Raw genomic sequence first — 23,109 nt, 5'->3', positions numbered from 1 at the left:
ATATACTTCAAGATAAATGTATATCGGGAAAATAATTAAAATAAATTATTTGGACCTCAAATTTATCTAAATACAACTTTTGCAAATTGTATATAAAAAATGCAATTTTTCATTATTTTATGGAAATTGCGACAGAGATTCTACGGTTTCCAAATGAACATAAACTGTTACAGGGGTCTCGCAGTTTACATTGACTTCGCAAATGGTCAAAAATCGTTATAAGAGTCTAATCGTTTTTGTGTAAATTAGTAACGTAAATAAACCGTTACACGGGTCCAATGATTTATACTTGCACAAAAAATACTTATATATATTAAACAGGAGAAAGTGGTGTGACGTAGAGAATCATTTTCACCTCATAAAATCAAAAAATAATTATTTAAATTTTTTATTCAACATATTCCAAGATAAATGTATATCTTATTACATTTATGAAAATAGTAGAACAAACAAGTTTAGTTATTTAGATTAGGTATATAATTATTTATGTATTTTTTTATTAATTTAATTTTTTTAAAAATAATATTATAATATATTATAAAAAATTATAAGTGAAAAATCTAAAATTTGATAATTGTTATTAACAAAAAAAAAAATGCTATTTGTATATCAAAATTAGTAGTCACTAAAATCAACCATCAATATATTTGTATATAAATATATTTACGATTTGATTTATTTTCAATTATATATTTATATTTCATCATATATTTTATACTGATAATTGACTTTAGTAGCTGATTTTAATGTATATGTAACATATAAGTCTAAAAAAATTTATCATGAAGCAAGTTAAAGAAAGTCCAAAACCAAGATAGGCAAATAAAGGTATGATTTTGGGGAGGTATGATTTTATTGTATTAAATTTTACAGATGGCTGGAAACAAAATTTTATATTCACGGTTTTTTTTTTTATTCGGCAAATACATTCAGCGTCCTCTTTAAATTAAAGTGGTCTTATTATACATTTATGTATTTTTATTGATTAAATTAATTTTTTTTTGTATTTAAACAATAAAGATAAATATAAAATAAAATATTTATCTTAAATTACACATAATAATTTGTTAAAAAAAATTTTATATGGCTCAAATCAAATAACATAATAAAAATTATTTTTAGTTTCATATCTAATTATTCAATTTGCAGCATTATTTGCTTCCTTACATATCCAATCAAATTATATGTACCAAGGTCTTGATACTGAATCTTGTTAATAAATCAACAATTTTAAATTTATATGCTCATAAAAAAAGTCATATACAAGATGAAAAATGTTCAAATAATCCATTTCACACATTATATCTCTCAAGCCATAATCTCAAGCTAAAATAAGACTCCTTCAAACTGCAAAAAGCTCATATCTGATGATGGATCAGAAAAAAGAACTACTAGAACAATCCGCACTCCAACCCCATTAAAATTTCTAATAAGACAACCAAATCTAGCCCAATTCAAATCAATAAACAAACTAGCATCACAATTAACTTTAAAATTATTTTCTACAGGAGATTCCCATGACAAATTGTTCCTGAAATTACTAAAAAAAGTATACCTGTTCATATGTAACCTTAGATCTAAGACTGTGCTTTTGATGAGAGCAACCATTTTACGATCTGTCCAATGATTTTCAGCATTGAAAATGTCATTATACCTATGCCTCCACAACTACCACATTCCGGCCCCTAAAAGAGCCTCCTTACTAGATATGACCTTCCGAAACGAGGCTTCCATAGATTCCTTCAACTGAATCAATAATTCGAGGATCTAGCATCTACCAAATAACTCTAGAATATACACAATCTCTAAGGCAATGTTCTAATGTCTCCGAAACCGCATTGCATCTCTGACACATAACCAAATTAGCTAGATGTCGTCTCAAGCAGAAGATCTCTGTTAGGAGAGCGTTATGAACCCCAATTCAATTTGATCTTTTTCAGAAAATTCAAGTGGTAAAACCAGTTTCTGTTGCTATTTTCATTCCAATTCAATTTATTCTTTAATAACCAGCGACAACCCTCTCTTGCACTATATCCTTTTGTCCCTGCAGGCCACCAACTCCACCCCGGTTCTATGTCAACCAAAGTTGGATAGTGCAGGCAGTGAATGAAATGCTTGACCTCGTGAGGAATTATCGATGTAAGTCTCTCCACTTCCCAAGATTCATCATGTCATAAATCCGCCACTATAAAATTAGACTCAAATATGTGAATATAGGGAATAAGATCACAAAGCCTTTCAAAAGGAGTCCACTCATCATACCACATAGATTGATGCACATCCCCATCATTTCATCTGAAACCCATCCTTGAAAGAATCAAATGCTTTGTGATTGTTCTTCCAAATGGCTGAAGCGTTTAGACGGTTGTTTTTGCCAAGAAAAATTGAATTCTAAAAATATTTATACATCATAACCTGAACCCACAACTTGCCTTTATTATTAAAGCAATCCCAAACTAATTTGCCAAAAAGCGCCATGTTAGCTGAGTGGGTATCCCTAACACCCAAACCACTTGCCCTTTTAGGAGTTATAGCAACATCCTATTTAACCAACGGCAACCTTCTCCCATTAGTTTGGCTTCTCCATAAAAGTTGTCTCATCAAATAATTTATCTTTTCACAAGCATACTTCGAAAAAAGAGAAATCTACATGTTGTAAACTGGAATAGAAGCTATTACCGATTTAACCAAACAAAATCTTCCTACCTTATTCAGCATTCTAACTAGCAAGGTTCTTCTGAACATTTTCAATAATATCCTGAGCCGTCCTTTTGGAAGACCTTTTATGCCCAATATTCACCCCTAGATATCTTTCCGAGTCCTAACAAAAATAAATAGTAGAAACTTCCTCTTTTCTTTTCTTAGAAATATTCTTTGAGTACTGAGCCTTAGATTTACTAAGGTTAACCTTCAATTTTGATGCTTTGAAAAATAACTCCATAGTCCGCATAACCTTCCCTACCTGAACTTTCATAGCTTTATAGAGAATCAGGAGATTATCAGCAAATATCAAATGAAAGATTTTAGGGCCATGTCTGGAGACCGACACAGGTATCCACAATCCTTGAAAAATCCGATGAGTAATAAAACAAGCAAGAGCCTCCATACGAAATACAAAAAGATATTGGGACATGGGATTCCCATGCCTCAAACTCCTCTTCGAGTTGAAATTCTGAAGTCTCTCACCACTCCACAAAATAGTCAAGGAAGATGACGTCACACAGACCATACTAAGTTTTAAACTAATCCACCATGTCATAATCTTTCTTTAAATCAATTTTGAAAGTCATAGTCTCATTTCTTGACTTAGTGTTTTTCATGAAATGCATAATTTTCTGTTCAATAATGATGTTCTTCGTAATTTTTCGGAGGAGAACTCTTGAAAACATATAGAACTCTTCTTAATGAGAAACACAGGTAAATTTTTTATGAGTTGTGTTATTTGTAATGTCTCGTTAGTTTTATATACGAGACAAAATAAGTATATATAAAATATTTCACAATTGTTAGTTAAATGTTCAATTGAAGTTTGTAGTCTTCAATTTATATATATGATTTTCATTTGCCAAGTTTTTTATTTGGGGGAAAATACTCCTGATAAGGTGCTGCATTCAATCTATGATAAGTTGGAAAATCTCAAGGTTCAAGGTGATCAATTTGTCATGAAGCTTATAGAGAGACTGAAGTTAATTGTAAGTTTGTGATTAATAATGTTTTATGGGCTAATTTTATGTTTTTTTAGTAATAATATTTGTATTCACTCTTTTTCGCATAAAAGGAACTGACTCATCCTTCTTTTTTATTGGATGAGGTTTAGGGTCTACACCAAGTTACGACTTGTTCTGTGTTATTTTTTCTTGATTTGACTCCTGCAAGGAGAAAAAAGAGATGGTAAGTAATATGATTAACATAACTATATAAGCACTATTTACTACTAAAGGCATTTTGTTGAAATGTATGATAGATTATATCAAATGGCATATATACAGCAAAGTTGGTCGCCTTTGACCAATTCAGCAGGAAAAAAATCTAGATTATCAAAATTGATATCTCCAAGTCATTTAGGTATTGGACTAGAAAGACTATTATGAGAGAAATCTATAATTGATAACACACTAGTAATATTGCACAATTCATTGGGTATGTTTCCTATAAGTTTGTTCCCTTTCAAGATAAGAATATTTAGAACACCAATGATGCTTATGATGTCTGCAATGGTGCTAGATATTTCATTATTGCTAAGATCCAATATTTGTTTGTGACCATCTCTAACAAGAGGCTAGGTCTTGAATTTGGGGGGTTGCTGCAGTTCAATTTTTGCCCAAACTTATTTTTATCATACATTTTCAGTGATTCTACTTGTCGTATCATGCCAAAATGTCATAATTTTGCTTATCAAATTCAAAAAGAGTTATGATCCCTAAAGGCAAGTAGGCAGATAAGTTAGCTAAACTAAGCTCTATTGTTTAATCTTTGTTTGACATCAACAACCAACACAAAATGGAAGTGCTGAGCGTATCTCATAAAGACAAAAACGAGAGCACAACCTTGACCTATTTCAAATCTTTGATGCTACCACGTTGAAGGGATTTTGTTTTAGCAGGTGAGGAATAGACGTGAAACGTTTTGGTATTGAACGTGTGTATGGAAGTGTGGGTATGCGCCAAAACTATTGTAGGTTGACTGAGACTGAGACTGAGACGCAGTAGAATAGAATTTGTCGGTAGAAAGTAGAATGATTTAGTGGGATTAACGTGAGTATAATTATTATCATTAAGGTATTGGACTTTTTTGTGTGTATATGGACCTGTTTTTTATTTTGGTTTGCAAAATTATGAAGATGACGAGCATGTGTGGCTAGAGCGTTATTAATTAGAATCATTTTTTAGATGAGTTAAAAAAATAAAATTAAAATAAATAGAATTAAGATAATATTCTATTTGTAAGAATTTAGACAACTGTAAAATTAATTAATAAAGATTTTTATTTCTAAACTAAAAAAAGAAGTTATTATTATTATTATTATTATTATTATTATTATTATTATTATTATTATTATTATTAGTGTATAATTTATAATTTTTGGTTTAAATTTGAAGGGTTAAGAATTTAGGATTTAGAATGATGGATTAGAATTTATGAGCAAGTTAAAAGGTTTAGGGTATAGTGTTATTTATTTAATATTTTTTATTTAGTATTAAGTGTTTAGATTTTGTAATTTAGGGTTTATAATTTAGGTCATGATTGAGGTATTTTGGATTTGTAGTTAGAATTTATGATATATTATTGAGGGTTTTGGGTTGAGAAGTTATGTGTTAGGGTTTAGGGTTTGTAATTTACGATTTAGAATTGATATTAAGGGTTTAAGATTTAAGGTTTAGTGATGTGTATTTAGTTTTTTAAAAAATTAGTTTATAAATTTTAAATTAATAAATATTAATTTAAAATAGACAAAAAATTTAGTATAAATTAAATAATTTAAAAATAAATACTCTAAAAAAAATTGATATTGTAATTTAAAAATACAATAAATTAGATTGTATTTAGTTAATTAAAGATCTTATAATTTTTATTCAACTGATGTTTGTTTAGAATTTTTTAAAGTTGATCTTAGTTTATAATTTTTTAAACTAAAATATAAATCTAATAGTATTATTAGTGTAAAATTAGAAAATTTAAAATAAACAAAGGTAACAAAATGAATTTAAAATTTGAAATTATTAAAAATTTGAAAAATAAAAATTTAAAATCTGTGATTTTTGAATTTAAAAGTATTGATAATTATCATTGTAGAATAATTGGTAATCCCATGATTAATTTGTTAGGCTTTTTCCTGCAATCCCATAAAATTTTTGGTATATAGAGTTTGGGCTAACTTTTTTGGTTTGGTCTGAACATTACGTGATCCATACCATATGATAATAAAGTTATGAACTATATATGGAACAGAAAAAAATATGACATGAACCTAAATCTATAACAATATATAATAGCAATACATGGGTTTGGTGTCCAAATTTTTTTTCCAGTATTACCCTCTCTAATTAACTTCTCCACTTAATGTCAGTTATCTCTGAAAAACTCCAATTACTCCACTTGGCCACTTGACGTACCTGTCACCTCTTGACAGTGTATTATGGTTGTTAATTGTTCCCTTAAAAAATTTACGCTATTAATTTAATATTTGAATTTTTTTTATTGTTGTTAATTCTTTACTTAAAAAATTTACACTATTAATTTAATATTTGAATTTTTTTATTATGGTACTATTTTAATGTACTCTAAATTTTTATTATGTATTTATAATTTTGATAAAAATCATTCTTAAAAGAAATATTAATCTTATTTTTTAATTTTTTTGTCCAGATAATATTAAATTATTTATATTAAAAGATTTACGAAATTCAAAAAATATTATTTATATGTTAAAAATCTATTTTTAGATATTCAAGTATTAGAATTGGTCCAAATAACATTGGTTAGTTGTGTATATATATTCCATTAGTTTGTTAATTTTATCTTTTGAATTATTTTTTATTATTGTACTATTTTAATGTACTCTAATTTTTTATTGTGTATTTATAATTTTAAAAATAATCATTAGAAGAAATATTAATTTTATCTCTTAAATTTTTTAGCTTTGACAATATTAACTAATTTATATTAAAATATTTAGATAATTCCAAAACTATTATTTATACTATAACAAAATAACAATATACAAAAAATATGGGAGTTTGATGTTCAATTTTTTTTATTCAGTGAGTTCTACTTGACAGTTGTTGTATAAAATATTTATTTAAAAATATTAGTAATTTTTTATTTAATTTATACGGTAAATAATAATATTTTATGTAATTTTATTTTATTTAGTATCAAATAAATTTAGCTTTGAATTTTCTTTTCTTCTTTTCGAATTGAAATAGTCCCATTGCATGATTGACAACTTTGATTTCTATTATAATAACTATTTTTTCTATTATTTTCTATTTACTATTTTTTTATTTTTGTCATAGTAACTTTTTTTATCTATACCAATATATAATGGGATAGAAAAGTTTGGTATCCAATTCCTTCTCCCTATTTTATCTCTATTTCTTTTTTATTTTTGTTACACATTAAATTTAATATAACAAACTGTTACCACGTCCTCAATTTTTTATTTTTTTATAAAAGAATTTATCTCACGACAGAGGATTAAATTGATTCATTTTCAACCCACGACATATTTTAAAACTGATTTACTTCCAATAAAAAACTGCTCCCACTACGTACTCAATTTAAAAACTGAAACCCCAACAGAATTAAATACTTTTTCACTTTCAATTTTGGTCTCACAAACCTTTTTGATTCTCTACATTTTGCTATTTTTTGACAAATAGAACTGGAAACTTCACAAAATCAACAATCAACGTCGACCCACTTGAACAGAATATGCTAGGCGAAGAAGACAACATGATCGAAGAACAAAGACAGCAACACCTAGCTAGAAGACGTGCAACTTATCCGTAAATGATTCGACAAGGAAAACAAGTTGCTATATCAACTGACTCCAATTCCAACTCCAATGTCAAACGCAGGTAGAGGTACTCGATTAACTACAAACATAGGAGTAGCCCAATTGACTACAATTAAACAAATGACCAGAGCTACCACCCATTATCAATTTAATACAGGTAACACGATAACTAATTTTCTTTGTTATGAATTCAATTAGTTTTTAATAATTATATTTTACTTTTGAAACATACAGGGATGGAAGCGTATGACAATGGAACAGGCACAAGTAACAGAAATCTATAACAATATATAATGTGCTTTCTAATGTTGCCCTTAATGATAGAGATTCTCCCGTACATGCGTCTTTTACTTTAAATAAAAGAACTTTCACCGTTAACAGCAACACATGTTATTCTATCTTATTTTCATTCTGTTTCACTAATAGTTGTAGGAACCGTAACCTGTTCTTCAATTCTTTATTCCAATAATTTATCCATTTAATTAATTTTATCCGTTTTCAATTTTTCTTACTTCTCTTTCCAAGTCTGAATGTGTTTCTCTGTATGTAACAATTATTTGGATGAATTTTTGTAATTTTCTGAAGTAGATAATGACTATGCCAAATGTTGATTTTCGACGCCATGTATGAAAGGAGGAAAAAAATAATTAGGGGTGATAAATAATTTTTTATAGATCTTATCGTTTTATTTTGGGTATATTCTTTATGTGAGTACTTTATACCAAGTTTGATCTCATTATTCAATTTTTAGTGCTTCTCCTCTTGCCATGAGGTGCACTCTTCTATATTATTACTGTTGCCATCATTCTCATTCCCCGAATATCGTGATTGTATCGCTTCCATCTTTTCCTCGCTTTCATTTACTACAATTGCAAATTTTATAACATTTTATTGTTGATATTAATTTCACGCATAACTTTCACCTTCATTTTCCTTTCTTTTCAGTTTACTTACCAAACTGTATTAATTCTTATATATTTTTAATCTATCTTTCACATACAAAATTTCTCTCATCAATTTAATTTAAAAAAAATGATTATTTTTTTATCTGATATTTATTTTTTAATTTTTTTTGACATGTATAAACCTATCAATAATGAACCGAAGAACTCTCATAAATTATTTTGTTAACTCATTCTTATATATTTTTAATCTGTCTTTCACATACAAAGTGATGAAAAAAATGAGAGTTGCGATAATGGTATTATTACGGTAATTGATTGCGAAAAAAATAAAATAAGACAACATAATAGTGACGGTGAGACGATAATAGTTATCCATGTAAAAAGAATGATAAGAAAAAATGATAGTGTATAATATGATGAGATGATATAATCAAAATAAAAATTAATAATTTTAAAATAATAATAAAATTAAAAATAATTAAAGATGTTTAATATAAGATTAAAAAAAAATTTTTATCTATTCGAATTATACATAAAGATAACGAGTATTTTGAATAACGGGAAAACCCATTTTTGGTGTCCAATTTTTCTTTCCATTTTTATCCTTTTTAGTAACCTACCTCCAGTTACAACATTCTGCTATTTCATTTCCATCCACGTTCACCTCAATATAACTTCTCCACGTTAATTTCTCTCACATCACGTTACTGCATCAGTTACAAAATTCTACTGCTTAATTCTCCACTGTTAATTCCTCTCACATCAATTACTCCGTCAATTGTATTATTCCCATTTTTTTTTCTTAATCTCTATCACTTCACTGGTTACTCCATATCTCTCCGTAATAGAAAAAATTTCTTTCATTTTTCCTCTGTCTTCTCCTGCATTCTTCTCACTTCGCCTAAATATAATGTAAAATCTTCTGTAATTTATTTTTTGTCATTAAATAAAAGTGTATAATTGTTTTTATATGTTTCTTTGATTAATTATAGTTGACAACATACCAATGGAAGATTCACGTGGGAGTGGTCGACGAACTTAGCAAGACTATGCCAGACAACGAAGACAAAATATGAGTGAAGAATAGAGGCAGCAACACCTTACCGAGAGAGTATTAGACGAGGAAAACAAATCGATACATCAAGTGGACCAACTAACATGGCAACACCATTACAAGATATCACAAATATACCTCCTCAACAATAAATTATACTTCTCAGTAATAAATTTATATTGTTAGTTTATTATTTAATATGATTTATTTTTTACGATATATCTATGTTACTGGACTCTTAATACGTACCAATTATGTATAATCTATTTCTTGAGTGTACCCTTAAATTATCAAATTACATTATTTTCATCTTAATTATGATTTTTTTACATATACAGATACTCACAATAACACCGGAGTTGGTTCAAGTAATATACCAAACGATCCAAATATGGGTAGGAATCTTATATTTATATTTATTTAATCAATAATAATTTATTTTTCCTTAAATTTTGATTCAATAACTCTTTTATTATTGGCCTAAATAATATTATTATATTATCTTAAATGTAATTTACATCATTATAATCTCAATTATTAAATAGTTTAATAATTTTTTAATATAAAATCATACAAATATAAAATTTTTATAACTGTATTATTATAAGAAAAATATATATATTCACTGTTTAATAATATATTTGTTATTAAAAAAAAACTTAATAGATAATTCTGGTATATTTTTTAAACTTTTTTTCTACAATTTAGTTCGTCATTTAATTTGAATTATTTCTACAGTATCTCTATGTTACCGTACTCTACCGAATGTACTTTTAAATTCTCAGCCTACATTATTTTCATCTTAAGAATAAATTTTTTAACAATTTAATACTCATAATAAAAGCAAAACTGATTCAAGTAAGAAATCGAATGATAATAAATATGGATAGGACTCCTGTATATTTATTTAATTAATAGTAATTTATTTTTTCATAAATTTTGATTCAATAGATCTTCCATTATTGTCCTAAAATTTTCTCGCGCCGTATCATTATAAAAAAATTAAATTAGATATATGTTTAATATTATAATTGTAGCTTAAATTTTTTCACTGTATAACAAAAAAAATTAGTTGATAATTTCAATATTTTTTTTATACTTTTCCTTCTAAAAAATAAATATATCAGAAGTGATTATTTTTTCACTACATAAATTTAAATTGATAAATTTACTATTTCAATATTATAAGTTATAGATGCTACCAGTTTAATATAATTTTTATATTCACGAATTATTTATCTCTAAAGAAAAATTATACACCCTAAAATATAATCATTTAAAATATATTATTGTCATTTCCAAACAGTCCAAATATGAGAAGAAATTCTATATATTTATATTTATATCTATTTAATTAATAATTATTTATTTTTTCTTAAATTTTGATTCCATAAATCTTTTATTATTGGCCTAAATAATATTATTATAGATATTATTATATTGTCTTAATGTACTTTATATAATTATAATCTCAATTATTAAATAGTTTAATAATTTTTTAATATAATATTATACTGCCAAACAATTTTTATAATTGTATTATTATAAAAAATATATATATGTTCAATGTTTAATAATATATTTATTATTAAAATTTAGTAGATAATTCTGGTATTTTTTAAATTTTTTTTCTACAATTTAATTTGCCATTTAATTTGAATTATTTCTACAATATCTCTATGTTAATGTACTCTTAGTACTATTTATTTGTAATTTATCTATCGAATGTACTCTTAAATTGTCAATATACATTATTTTCATGTTAATAATAATGGTAGTTATATAATTTAGTCAGAATAACTTTAAATTACCTATTTTTATATAACAACGGTAGATAATTAACAAATTACCTATTTTTAAATTACCTATTTTTATATAACGGGTAAAAAAAATGCTATTATAACTTTTATGAGTTTTTTTATGACTTTGAGTTAGATAGAAGAAGATAAAATAATATTGTAATAATTATTTTATATGAATTATGTTATTTGTAGATTTGTAGATAGGTGATGTATGTGTTCATTATAATTAAATCATTTTCATATTGTTATTGTTTATAGATAGGTAATATATGATTATTTTAATTTGAACATTTTTATATTATTATAGATTATTCTATATTATTATTTTTATGTTATTTAAAATTAAAATTTTAAAATTCATTGAAATAATTAATTTTAAATCCCATAAAAAAAGCGGCTGAACAGGCACGGTAGTGCCTGTTGAGCCGCTAGTGATATTAATGGGTATTCTACGTTTTCTATTACTTCCAATCAATTTAATTTGGTATGATTTGTTTCTTTAAAAGTAACCTCTCAATTACCACTGTACAGACTTAATTTAATTATAATTTTGTTGATGTGTTCTTTTTACATACTATCAGAAATTCATGGAAATAGATCTGATCAAAACAGTAGACGTGAAGAAAATGTAACTGGTTAGTATTGTACTTTTTTTTCTTTATATATTTACTATTGTGACATAATTTTAATAGGTAAATAAATTTATAAAAAAAATATTATTTTATCCTTATCTGTTAGCATATTAATGTATTCATAGTAAACATTAAGTGTGAGCATAATTGGTGTTAAAAAAATTATTTATTTAAGATCATTACAAGAACCAATTATAAAAAAAGAGTGCCAGTGCCTAACAAAAAAAAATTTAAAATCTATACACAAAAAAATTTTATAGAAACCAATAAAATACTTAAAATATTTATTTGCCAATTAAAATAAAAAATATGTAAACTTTAGCAAAAATAATAAAATAGGTAATTTAAAAAATTTTATATTTTGTTGAATCATTCTGTTATAATTCACACAAACATGACAAAATAAAATAATTAAATAAAATGTTAAAAAATTTATTTATTTAAGATCATTACAAGAACTAATTATAAAAAAAGAGTGTCCATGCCTAACAAAAAAAATTAAAACCTATACACAAAAAAATTATAAAAACCAATATAATACTTAAAATATTTTTTGCCTATCAAAATGAAAAATATGGAAACTTAAGCGAAAACGAAAAAAAATTAATTTAAAAAATTTTATATTTTGTTGAATTATTTTATTATTATAATTCACACAAATATGACAACATAAAATGATTAAATAAAATATATTTTAAGAAATAAAATAAATAGTAAAAATTAAAATGATAACTCTAGGCGAAAGCATACAAAATAAAAATTATTTGAAGTAATAGAATAAATAAAATATGAACAAATATTATCGTCATGTATTGTATTATTTCGACCAGTAATATCTAAACATTTAAAAAACATGAAACAAAACATACAAGCTAAAAAATTTGGCCAAAGGCAAAAATTGTCATATCCTATATAAGATAATTCACTAAAAAATGCTATAAGACAATTGATGAACAGAGAACTTTATACAAAAAAAAAATTATGATATATAAAGAAAGTATTTTTTTTAAAAAAAATTATTTATTTCAGACTCAATCTATATTGTATTGACTATTTAATCTAAAAAAAATAATCCATGATAAACATAGTGTTACCATATAAACAAAAATATGTAATGGAACAAGAAAATAATAAACATTTAGAATAATATAATGTTGTTATACATCGTAAGTGATTTTAACTTTGTTATAACAGTTTCGAATAAAAGGTTTTAAACAAAATGATTTTATTAAAAAAAGAATAAAACTATATTGCTACAGAATAAATAATATTTCTTTATAATTAAAAGAATAAAAACATTTATTTAACGAATAAAAAACATCTTTAGAAAGAATAAAATAAAATATTTTATAATTAAAGTTGTTAAATACATCTGAATGACAAAATTTAAAAAAAATAAAGTCAAACAACATCACAATATATCATACAATGTAACAAAGTCAAGAAAAATGCTTGAAACATCACTTAAATATTTGATAGCTACTTATCTCTTTTTTATGATGACTACTATAATGGAAGTAATTTTTTGTAATTATAATCAACAAAGAACTATTTTTTTAGTTGTTACAAAATTCATCATTTTATGATTTTCATTATGAATGTAACCAAATATATGTTAATTTAATACGAGTACAGAAATTAGACAAAATGTTCGAGCATCCCATAACTGTGCTCGAAATTTTCAAGAGGATGGAACAATAATTCGAAATCCACTACCAGTCCCAAGGACATGTCATTACTGTAGCACACGTCTATTTCACCATGAGACGTTCGAGATGTGCTGTAATGGGGGAAAAGTCTCTCTTCCCCGAGTAAATGCTCCTCAGGAATTGCTTGAAATCTTCTTGGACCCCTCTGCAGAAGGAAACCATTTTAGAAAACATATTCGTGGATACAATCATGTATTTTCCTTCACTTCGTGTGGTGTGCACATAGACGAACAACTGGCTATAACAAGTCGTGGTATATATACATTTCGTGCTCAAGGCTCAATATATCACAGTATAGGAGGATTTCATCCGGATCAGGGCACGCGGCCACGGTTTTTGCAACTGTACATATATGATACTGATCACGAGTTGCAGAATAGGATGCTGGAGAACACACAACTACATGAAACATTAGTTTTCAAGTTACAACAATTGCTACACCGGTATAATCCTTTTCTCCATGTGTTTCGCCAGCTTGCACAACGGTCAGATGTACATGAGTGTAGTTTGGTCATTAGAGAGCGACCTGCTAATCAGCCACAATATAGTCTTCCAACTGCGTCGCAGGTAGCAGCCATAATTGTTGGTGATGACGTTGAAACAATGATTCGTGGGCGAGATATTAAGGTGCAAACTCATGCTGGTAGCCTACGAAGGATTCAGGAATTCGTTGGCTATTACGATCCACTACAATATCCTCTTCTTTTTCCATTTGGAACTCATGAATGGGATATCAATACCCGAAGTCAAAGTGGCGGCAAAGTATCATGCCGAACATATAATAGTTATATGCTCCAGGTACAAATCTCCATTTCCTACGCAGTATAGACTTCAATAAAATTATGCCAAAAAATTGATCAATGTATCTAATTTTTTTGTAAATTCTAAAAAATTTGTAGATCCGCCCCGATGATCATTCCACCGTATTGCAAGCAGGACGACTACTACAACAATATGTTGTTGATAACTATGTGAAAATTGAAACCGGAAAGTTAAGATGGGTTCGAAATAGACAGAAGAAATTACGGGCTGAATTATACCAAGGTTTACAAGATGCTTTGCACACAGGAGAAACTAATGCAGGTAAACATTGTTGTATCTAATTGCTACTTCAAAAATCATTAAGAATTACCCAAAATAATTATTAAAACTAATAATATTTCTCTATATATTTGTCTTCAGAAAATGTTGGAAGAAAAAGAACAATATTACCATCGTCGTTCATTGGTAGCCGTCGCGACATGACCCAACGATATGAAGATGGAATGGCGATTGTTCTTAAAGAGGGAAAGCCAGATATTTTTCTCACAATGACATGCAATCCATCTTGGACTGAAATAACTTCAGAACTCAACCCAGTTCAAACTCCACAAGATCGTCCAGAGCTAACAACAAGAATTTTTCGAGCCAAATTTGAACAGCTGAAAGAGGATGTAATTACTAAGGGTGTCTTGGGAAAGGTGAAGAGCTATATTTATGTCACTGAGTTTCAAAAAAGAGGGTTGCCACATGTACATATGTTGCTAATCTTAGAAAACAATGACAAGTTAATTGACCCGGAGCATTATGATAGTTTGGTACGTGCAGAGATACCATCTAAAGAAGTAGAACCACACCTACATGATGCTGTGCTAAAACATATGATTCATGGTCCTTGCGGTACACTTGATCAATCTTCACCCTGCATGAAAAATGGCAAATGTAAACGCAACTACCCAAAAGAGTTCGCAGCAGAAACACGAAGAGGTGACGACTCATATCCGCAATATAGGCGACGATTCGACACTCCAGTACAAATTAACCAAAATGTCACGGTTGACAATAGATGGGTAGTTCCGTACAACCCTTGGCTACTACTAAAGTATGATTGCCATATTAATGTTGAGATATGTAGTAGCATCAAGAGTATAAAGTATCTCTACAAATATTGCTACAAGGGTCCAGACCGGGTTGCAATGGAAGTTCACAACAGTTCTAATGTTGACGAGGTCCAACAGTTTATTGATGCAAGATGGATTGCTGCTCCAGAGGCATGTTGGAGAATATTTAAATTTAACCTTTACCGAATGTATCCATCAGTGGAAAGGTTACAAATTCATTTGCCAAATCAACATCAAGTGAGCTTCTATGATCACCAAACCATTCCTAAAATACTTAATGATGATTATTTCTCTAGAACAATGCTCACTGAGTTCTTTGCTCTAAATCGTGAGGAGGACCAACAATCTAGGCATCTTTTGTACAGGGAAATTCCAGAGTATTACACTTGGCACAACAAGGAAAAGGAATGGCGTCGGCGCAAGACACAGAGGAGATCCATCGGTAGAATTTATACTGTATCACCTTCAGAAGGAGAAAAATTCTATTTGCGTATTCTGTTATCTAATGTCAGAGGACCAATCAGTTGGGATGACTTGCTAACAGTGAATGGGATCCAATATTCGTCCTTCAAGCAATCTGCTCAACATCGAGGATTGTTAGAGAGTGACAGTAGCATCCGTGAATGTTTGGTTGAGGCATCTGTTTTACGATTGCCATGTGCTTTACGAAGGTTGTTTGCAACCATTTTAATATTTTGTGAGCCTACAGATGTAAGAAGCTTATGGGATGAATTTTTTTCATATATGGTGGATGATTATCCGTCAACCAGCACCACAACAGCCTTAGCGTTCACAAATCGGCTACTCAGGGATATAAATGATATACTCCTTCAGCACGGAAAACAGATTACACAATACAATTTGCCAGCTTTAACTCATGAAAATGACAATGACAACTCGATACCCAGAGTTATCCAAGAAGAACTGTCTGTCGAAGTACCCCGGAAAGACCTGTGTTCCGTAACAAGATTGAACAATGACCAGTCTAAAGCTTTCAAGTGCATTATGAATACAATTGATCGAAGAGAAAGTGGAGTGTTCTTTGTTGATGGGCCAGGAGGATCAGGCAAAACATTTCTTTACAGAGCTATAATTGCAGAATTGAGAAATAAGGGTCATATTGTCTTGGTAACTGCATCATCAGGAATAGCCGCAACATTATTGCCTGGGGGTCGAACAGCTCATTCTAGGTTTAAGATCCCAATTAATACAGAACCATCATCCATTTGCAACATAAGCAAACAATCAGATCTTGCAAAGCTGATTAGACAAACAACGGCAATCATCTGGGATGAAGCACCTATGGCAAATAAAGAATCGGTGCAATCATTAGACCGCACTCTGAGAGATATATTAGCAAACGATATGCCATTTGGAGGAAAAGTGATGGTGATGGGAGGAGATTTCCGCCAAGTACTGCCTGTGGTACCGAAAGGTAGTAAGTCACAAATGATTTTAGCTTCTATAGTTAAGTCTCAATTATGGGCTTCCACTAAAATTCTCCATTTGCGACAAAATATGCGATCTTCTAATGATCATGTTTTGCTGAGTACCTTATGCGCATTGGTGATGGAATTGAACCCACCATACATGAAGACTTTGTACGGATACAAGCAAATATGGCAATTCCGTGGGAGGGTGAAACATCGTTACACAAGTTAATAGAAGAAATATTTCCAAACTTACAATCTCATGGGTGGGACGCTTCTTACATGGTAGAAAGGGCAATATTGACGCAAAAAAATCATGATGTGCAACAGCTTAATGATATAATTATCAACCAGTTTCCAGGAGAAGAACGAAATTTAGTCTCATTTGATGAAGTAGAAGGAGATGCTAATAATTTATATCAACAAGAATATCTTAACTCAGTTTCTACAGGCGGGTTGCCACCTCATGTGTTGAAGGTAAAAAGAGGTGCACCTTTGATGTTATTGAGAAACATAGACCCTAAGGCCGGCTTATGCAATGGTACAAGGTTACTATGTCGTGGAACTTTTCAAAACATGTTGGACGTAGAAATTTTAACCGGTCATCACTGTGGAAGAAGAGCTTTCTTACCTCGGATAAAACACAAAACAACAGAAAATTCAGGACTGCCATTTATACTTATCCGAAAGCAATTTCCTGTAAGGTTGAGTTTTGCAATAACAATAAATAAATCACAAGGACAGACAATTCCTAAAGTAGGGATCTATCTCCCTAAACATGTATTTAGCCATGGCCAATTATATATTGCTCTGTCTCGAAGTATTTCTCAGTCAACTACAAAAATTTTAGTCAAAGAAGGAAAAATAGATGGAACAAGTGGTGAATCATGTAGTTTTCAAAGAAATATTGTTACCTTCCCCACAGGTAATTTATGTTCTTAGTAAGTGTGTGTAGTTACTTCTTGGTACAATTCAGTCTACATATAATTTTAATCTTTAAATCTTTTTCATTGATATATATATCTATGTATACAAACTTTAATTTATTGAGGATTAACGACTAATAATTTTTTAATAGACAATTTGATTTCAGAGGAGCTCATCAATATATGCCAGGAGATAAAGACAACCAACTTGAACATTTGTTTTATGCAACAGGTACGTACTAATTATCATTAACTAAGACATACTATATATATACTAGAAATATATTAACAAATATCAATTACAGGAAGAAGGATTCCAAAATCTCTGGAGTGCATGGAAAGATGAGCAAGCAATTGCATCAATCCAACCAATAGACAATAAAGTAATTTTTTAAATTAATTACTGTCAAAATTGCATTCAATATACATACTTCTATTTCTATGTTAGTAATCATAATCATATGTTATCTAATAGGTTCATTCCCTTCAAATTTATTCTATTGGCTGGGGAGGAACGGTTAAAACAGACAAGACCCAATTCTGGAAGATGATAAAAAAGGAAATACTACTCCAACAACATACAAGGTAACACAATCATCGTAATTAGAATGTTGTTGATATGCCTATTATCTATCCCCTTCTATGTTCTTCTTTTACTAATAAAATATGAAGGAAAAAAGTATATGCCTAAAATATTAAAAGGTTACTCTGAGATTGTAACGGAGATTATGTTTCTCATGTTGAATAAAGTTACAAAAAATAATTTTAAACTACGGATAATAAATTAAACATTTTTCTTTTTCCAGCAACAAACTCATAGGAGCGGAACCAACTGATGTTAGTAAAGAACAACATTGCAGGTACCTATCATTAGATTAAGAAACCACCCAAAATAGAGGTAATATCGGATACTTATAGATTTGAATGCTCTACAGAGGGTTTAATGGCTTCTTTTGTTGTGCATGTGTAGGAAATCCAACCTCAAACAAGAAATTTCAATTTTGCAGGTTTTATATTTTTTATTGTTAACTTTTCGTTCAAATATAATGAAATTTGTATTGGCATATGGTATATTTTATTGATTTCTAAATTTTGTAGTTCTTCAAAGCTCAAGAATCTATTGATAAGGAGATGTATGAGGAATTGCTAAAGATTTTTTCTCGGTACAAATTCAGAAATTACTTTAGATTTATCTTAACGTTTTTACTTATAGTTTGATATATAATCACAAAAAAAAGACATAATTATTTTTCTTCTTTACACTTTTTGTAGGCACAAGAAAGATTCTTCAAATACAGATCCGTACTTTGGTTTACCACTTAAAAAAAAGGTCCCTAAACAAAGAAAAAAAGTGACTTTTAAATATGGCTCATTTTTTGTAAACAATCGTATTTTTCTATTTATTTTTATGACTTTGAGTTAGATAGAAGAAGATAAAATAATATTGTAATAATTATTTTATATGAATTATGTTATTTGTAGATTTGTAGATAGGTGATGTATGTGTTCATTATAATTAAATCATTTTCATATTGTTATTGTTTATAGATAGGTAATATATGATTATTTTAATTTGAACATTTTTATATTATTATAGATTATTTTATATTATTATTTTTATGTTATTCGAATTTAAAATTTTAAAATTCATTGAAATAATTAACTTTAAATCCCATAAAAAAAGCGGCTGAACAGGCACGGTAGTGCCTGTTGAGCCGCTAGTAATAATAATAATAATAATAATAATAATAATAATAAATTATAATTTAAAAGATATAGTCTCTTCATACTCACTTAAGAGATTGCGAGTTCGAGTCTCCCTATCTTCGGTAAAAAAGTATATAATAATAATAATAATAAATTCTTTTTTTAATTTAGAAATGAAAATCTTTATTAATTAATTTTACAATTGTCTGAATTCTCATAACGCTCTAGCGAGTAGCCACACATGCTCATTATCTTCGTAATTTTATAAACCAAAACAAAAAACATGTACTTATAAAAAAGTTGAATACCTTGATGATAATAATTATTCCCACATTAATCTCACTAAATTATTCTACTTTCTACCGATAGCGTCTCAGTCTTAGTCAAACTGCAATGATTTTGGTGCGTACCCACACCTCTATACACGCATCCAATATCGAAACTTTCTACATCTATTCCTCACCTGCTGAAACAAAATCCCTTCAGCATGGTAGCATTTTTCAAGATTTTTTTTCCAAGGCTTTCTTTCTTTTTTCTTTTGCTTTTTATGTTTATGTTCTTTCTTTTTTCTAAATAACTTTTGGAATATGAATGTGCAGTGGATATCTATCACTAGAGTATGTAATCGATGGAGTGTACTCGACAAAATCCAATGTATTTAACTTTGGTGTGTTGGTATTGAAAATCATAAGTGGGAAGAGAAACAGAGACTTCAATCATCAAGATCACCACTTTAACCTTCTTGGTCATGTAAGCATGGACTTGAATTATAATTAATCAACCTTGATATACTTCTAAGTTTTATTATCAACTAAATGTATAAAAAATGTGCAGGCATGGAGATTGTTTACCGAAGGCAAAGGCTATGAATTGTTTGTAATGCAATAAGAGACGCATCGAATTTATTGCAGGCAGGTGCAGATAGTAGGATATGATGATTATGCATAAATAAAATATTAACATTTAATATTATATTATTCAGTTTTTATAAAATAGAAATATTAAACTAATTTGGTTTATGAGATACGTTCAACGCTTTCATTTTGTTTTTTTGTATTAGTCTGAACTTTAAAAGCTAATACTGGTTTATGTGCAAGAACTAATTTATTCTATTTTGCATCCAGATGCTATTGTGGACTGGTTGTTGGATTTGAAGATATGAAAAAGGCCAAGCAAGAAGCAGTTATGGCTAATTCATGTGGAGAACGTAAGTTGCAATAATCCTATACATTTTTAATAATTGTTTTATCTTTGTAAAGTAATGAATAGGAGTAAAGTATCGTTTTTGTCCTCAACATTTGGGGTAAATTCTATTTGTGTCCTTAACGTTTAAATCGTCATATTTGTATTCTTAACGTTTGTAAAAGTGATTCAATGTTATCCTGTCGTCAATTACACATCATGAACGCTTTAGTTTCAATTTTAAAAATCTCTTTTTAAAATTAGAATAAAAATGTCTAGGATAGAATCGATGATCCACTCCGAAAAACAACTCATCGAAAGTTGAAACTAATTCCTACAATATTTATATAATTCACTTTTTTAGGGACATAATTGAATCTAAACACAAAGAGTGAGTATAATATTAAAATCGAACACATTCAAGTGAGACCTAATTGAGAATGAATACATCCAAGTGAGAATAATTGAAAAATATAATCTGATTTGTTAGTATAATTGATAATAAAATAACATTAAATTACTTTTATAAACATTAAGAATACGAATAGTGGTAATTTGGCATGATAACATGAAGTCATGAACAGTTCCTGTGTAGATCATCAACTTATATTATATTCATAAGCTAATATACTATAGTGGTAATTTGTTTATTTATAAATTGTGTTTTGAGTTCTAATTATGTTAATGACTTTGGATTTTTTTCTATAATAAATTATGAAAAATATTTATTTTCATCAAAACCTAGTTTTCAGTTTTATTTATCGAAATGTACGATTTTTTTATGTATTTAGGCAAGTTTGCCACGCTTCACGGCTAATTCTATAAAAATTAGCAAGTTTACTTTACTCTCCGGCGAACTTTATAAATTTTATAGAGTTCGTCTTACTCCTCGGCGAACTCCACTTTAAATACATTAAATTAATTGAGTTTGAAAAGTTAATAACGGTAAGCATTATCATCGCCTCCAAAGTATATAAGAGTACATAGGAATAAGTCGTATTTTATTTTTGAAAAATAATTTTTTTTTAATTTATAATTAAATATTTTTGTTAAATATGGCTTATTCCAGTGTATCTGTATATTTTTGGAGACGATGATAATAGTTGCTATGGACCCAGAAAATTATAATAGTAGAGGCAAAATAATATATAAAATTAATAAAAAAATAATATCAATATATTTAGTTATTTAAATCTTATAGTATGATAGTTAGTCAAATTTTAATAAATATAATTAATACATTAAAAAATATATTAATTTATATTAACTATATTTTTTCTCATTTTAATGTTTTAGTATTATTGTATGATATATTTATTATTAATATCAATACCTTGTTTAGTATCTCATATCTGTCAAATTATATTATTATTGATTATTTTTTATATAATACAACAAAAAATTATAATTCAATAATTAATGAATCTATAAGAAATATAACTCAAATTAACGAATTTTAAATTTTTGCCAAAATTGTGTGAGAGATAAGAAATTTGTAAAAAAAAAAATTAACAATTTACATCAAACAACCACAATTCTCTTTATCAAAAAATAATTATTTTTGCCCAAATTTTTATAATTCTCCAGGTCGATGGCAACCATTATCATTGTCTCAAAAAATATACAGGTACTGTAACACCCTCACTATCAGAATGACACGCTTTCGGCTGCGCTACTTTAATAGAAAGAAGTATTACGACGACTTCATATACTTAATAATAAATAGGAACCTTTAACTCGAAATCGTATCACTGTTCTTTTTGAAAATTGGAAAAAGAATACTTAAAAAAAAACAAAACAAGCATATACATGTACAAAACTTCTTACTCAAGTACCCTATACATATTATATGCATACAAATCATACAACTCCTATCCTTCTTACAAAATTGTAATAACAAAGATTAGGGAAGAAAAATAATCTAATTAATACATCATATAAACGAAAACGCAGTATAACTCTTTATAATGCTTCTTCATTCGATTCCTGAAAAGGTAAAGCTGTAGGGGGTGAGAACCTAACCACACGGTCTCACCACGGAATTTCAGAATTGTCATAAGAAGATATTTAATAAGAAAACTGTTTTCAAGCTTAGTGATTATCATTGCCTTATGAATCTTTTAGAAACCAATAGCTAATCATTCACAACCTTTTCAAAAAAACAATGTTTAATCTTTCAGAAATCCAAAACCTTTCTTTTCTTGTAAAAAAATCTAAATCAGAAACCAATCACGTAATCAACCTACACAATCATCAATTCAGCACCAAAACTCATTTTCAAAAGTAGCACACCAGGACAAACACATGCAAAACAGACAAGGAAAGCACAAATTTTGGTAGCAGTTACAGCAAATAGTTCAGGT

At 28.1% G+C, this 23,109-nt stretch overlaps 1 protein-coding gene across 1 annotated transcript; it reads left to right on the top strand.

Annotated features, from left to right (window-relative positions):
- The first annotated feature begins 13,687 nt into the window (after positions 1-13,687).
- LOC114924070 (uncharacterized) lies at positions 13,688-17,163 on the top strand. The gene is made up of 3 exons (XM_029297476.1): positions 13,688-14,419; positions 14,521-14,704; positions 14,804-17,163. The coding sequence occupies exons 1-3, from the start codon at positions 13,688-13,690 to the stop codon at positions 17,161-17,163; spliced, it is 3,276 nt and encodes a 1,091-aa protein (XP_029153309.1).
- The last annotated feature ends 5,946 nt before the right edge of the window (positions 17,164-23,109 follow it).

Source organism: Arachis hypogaea, chromosome 3 (genome assembly GCF_003086295.3).
Source record: "Arachis hypogaea cultivar Tifrunner chromosome 3, arahy.Tifrunner.gnm2.J5K5, whole genome shotgun sequence".
Taxonomy (NCBI): domain Eukaryota; kingdom Viridiplantae; phylum Streptophyta; class Magnoliopsida; order Fabales; family Fabaceae; genus Arachis; species Arachis hypogaea.
The sequence above is the reverse complement of the archived record's forward strand: the minus strand, read 5'-3'. Positions and strand labels throughout refer to the sequence as shown.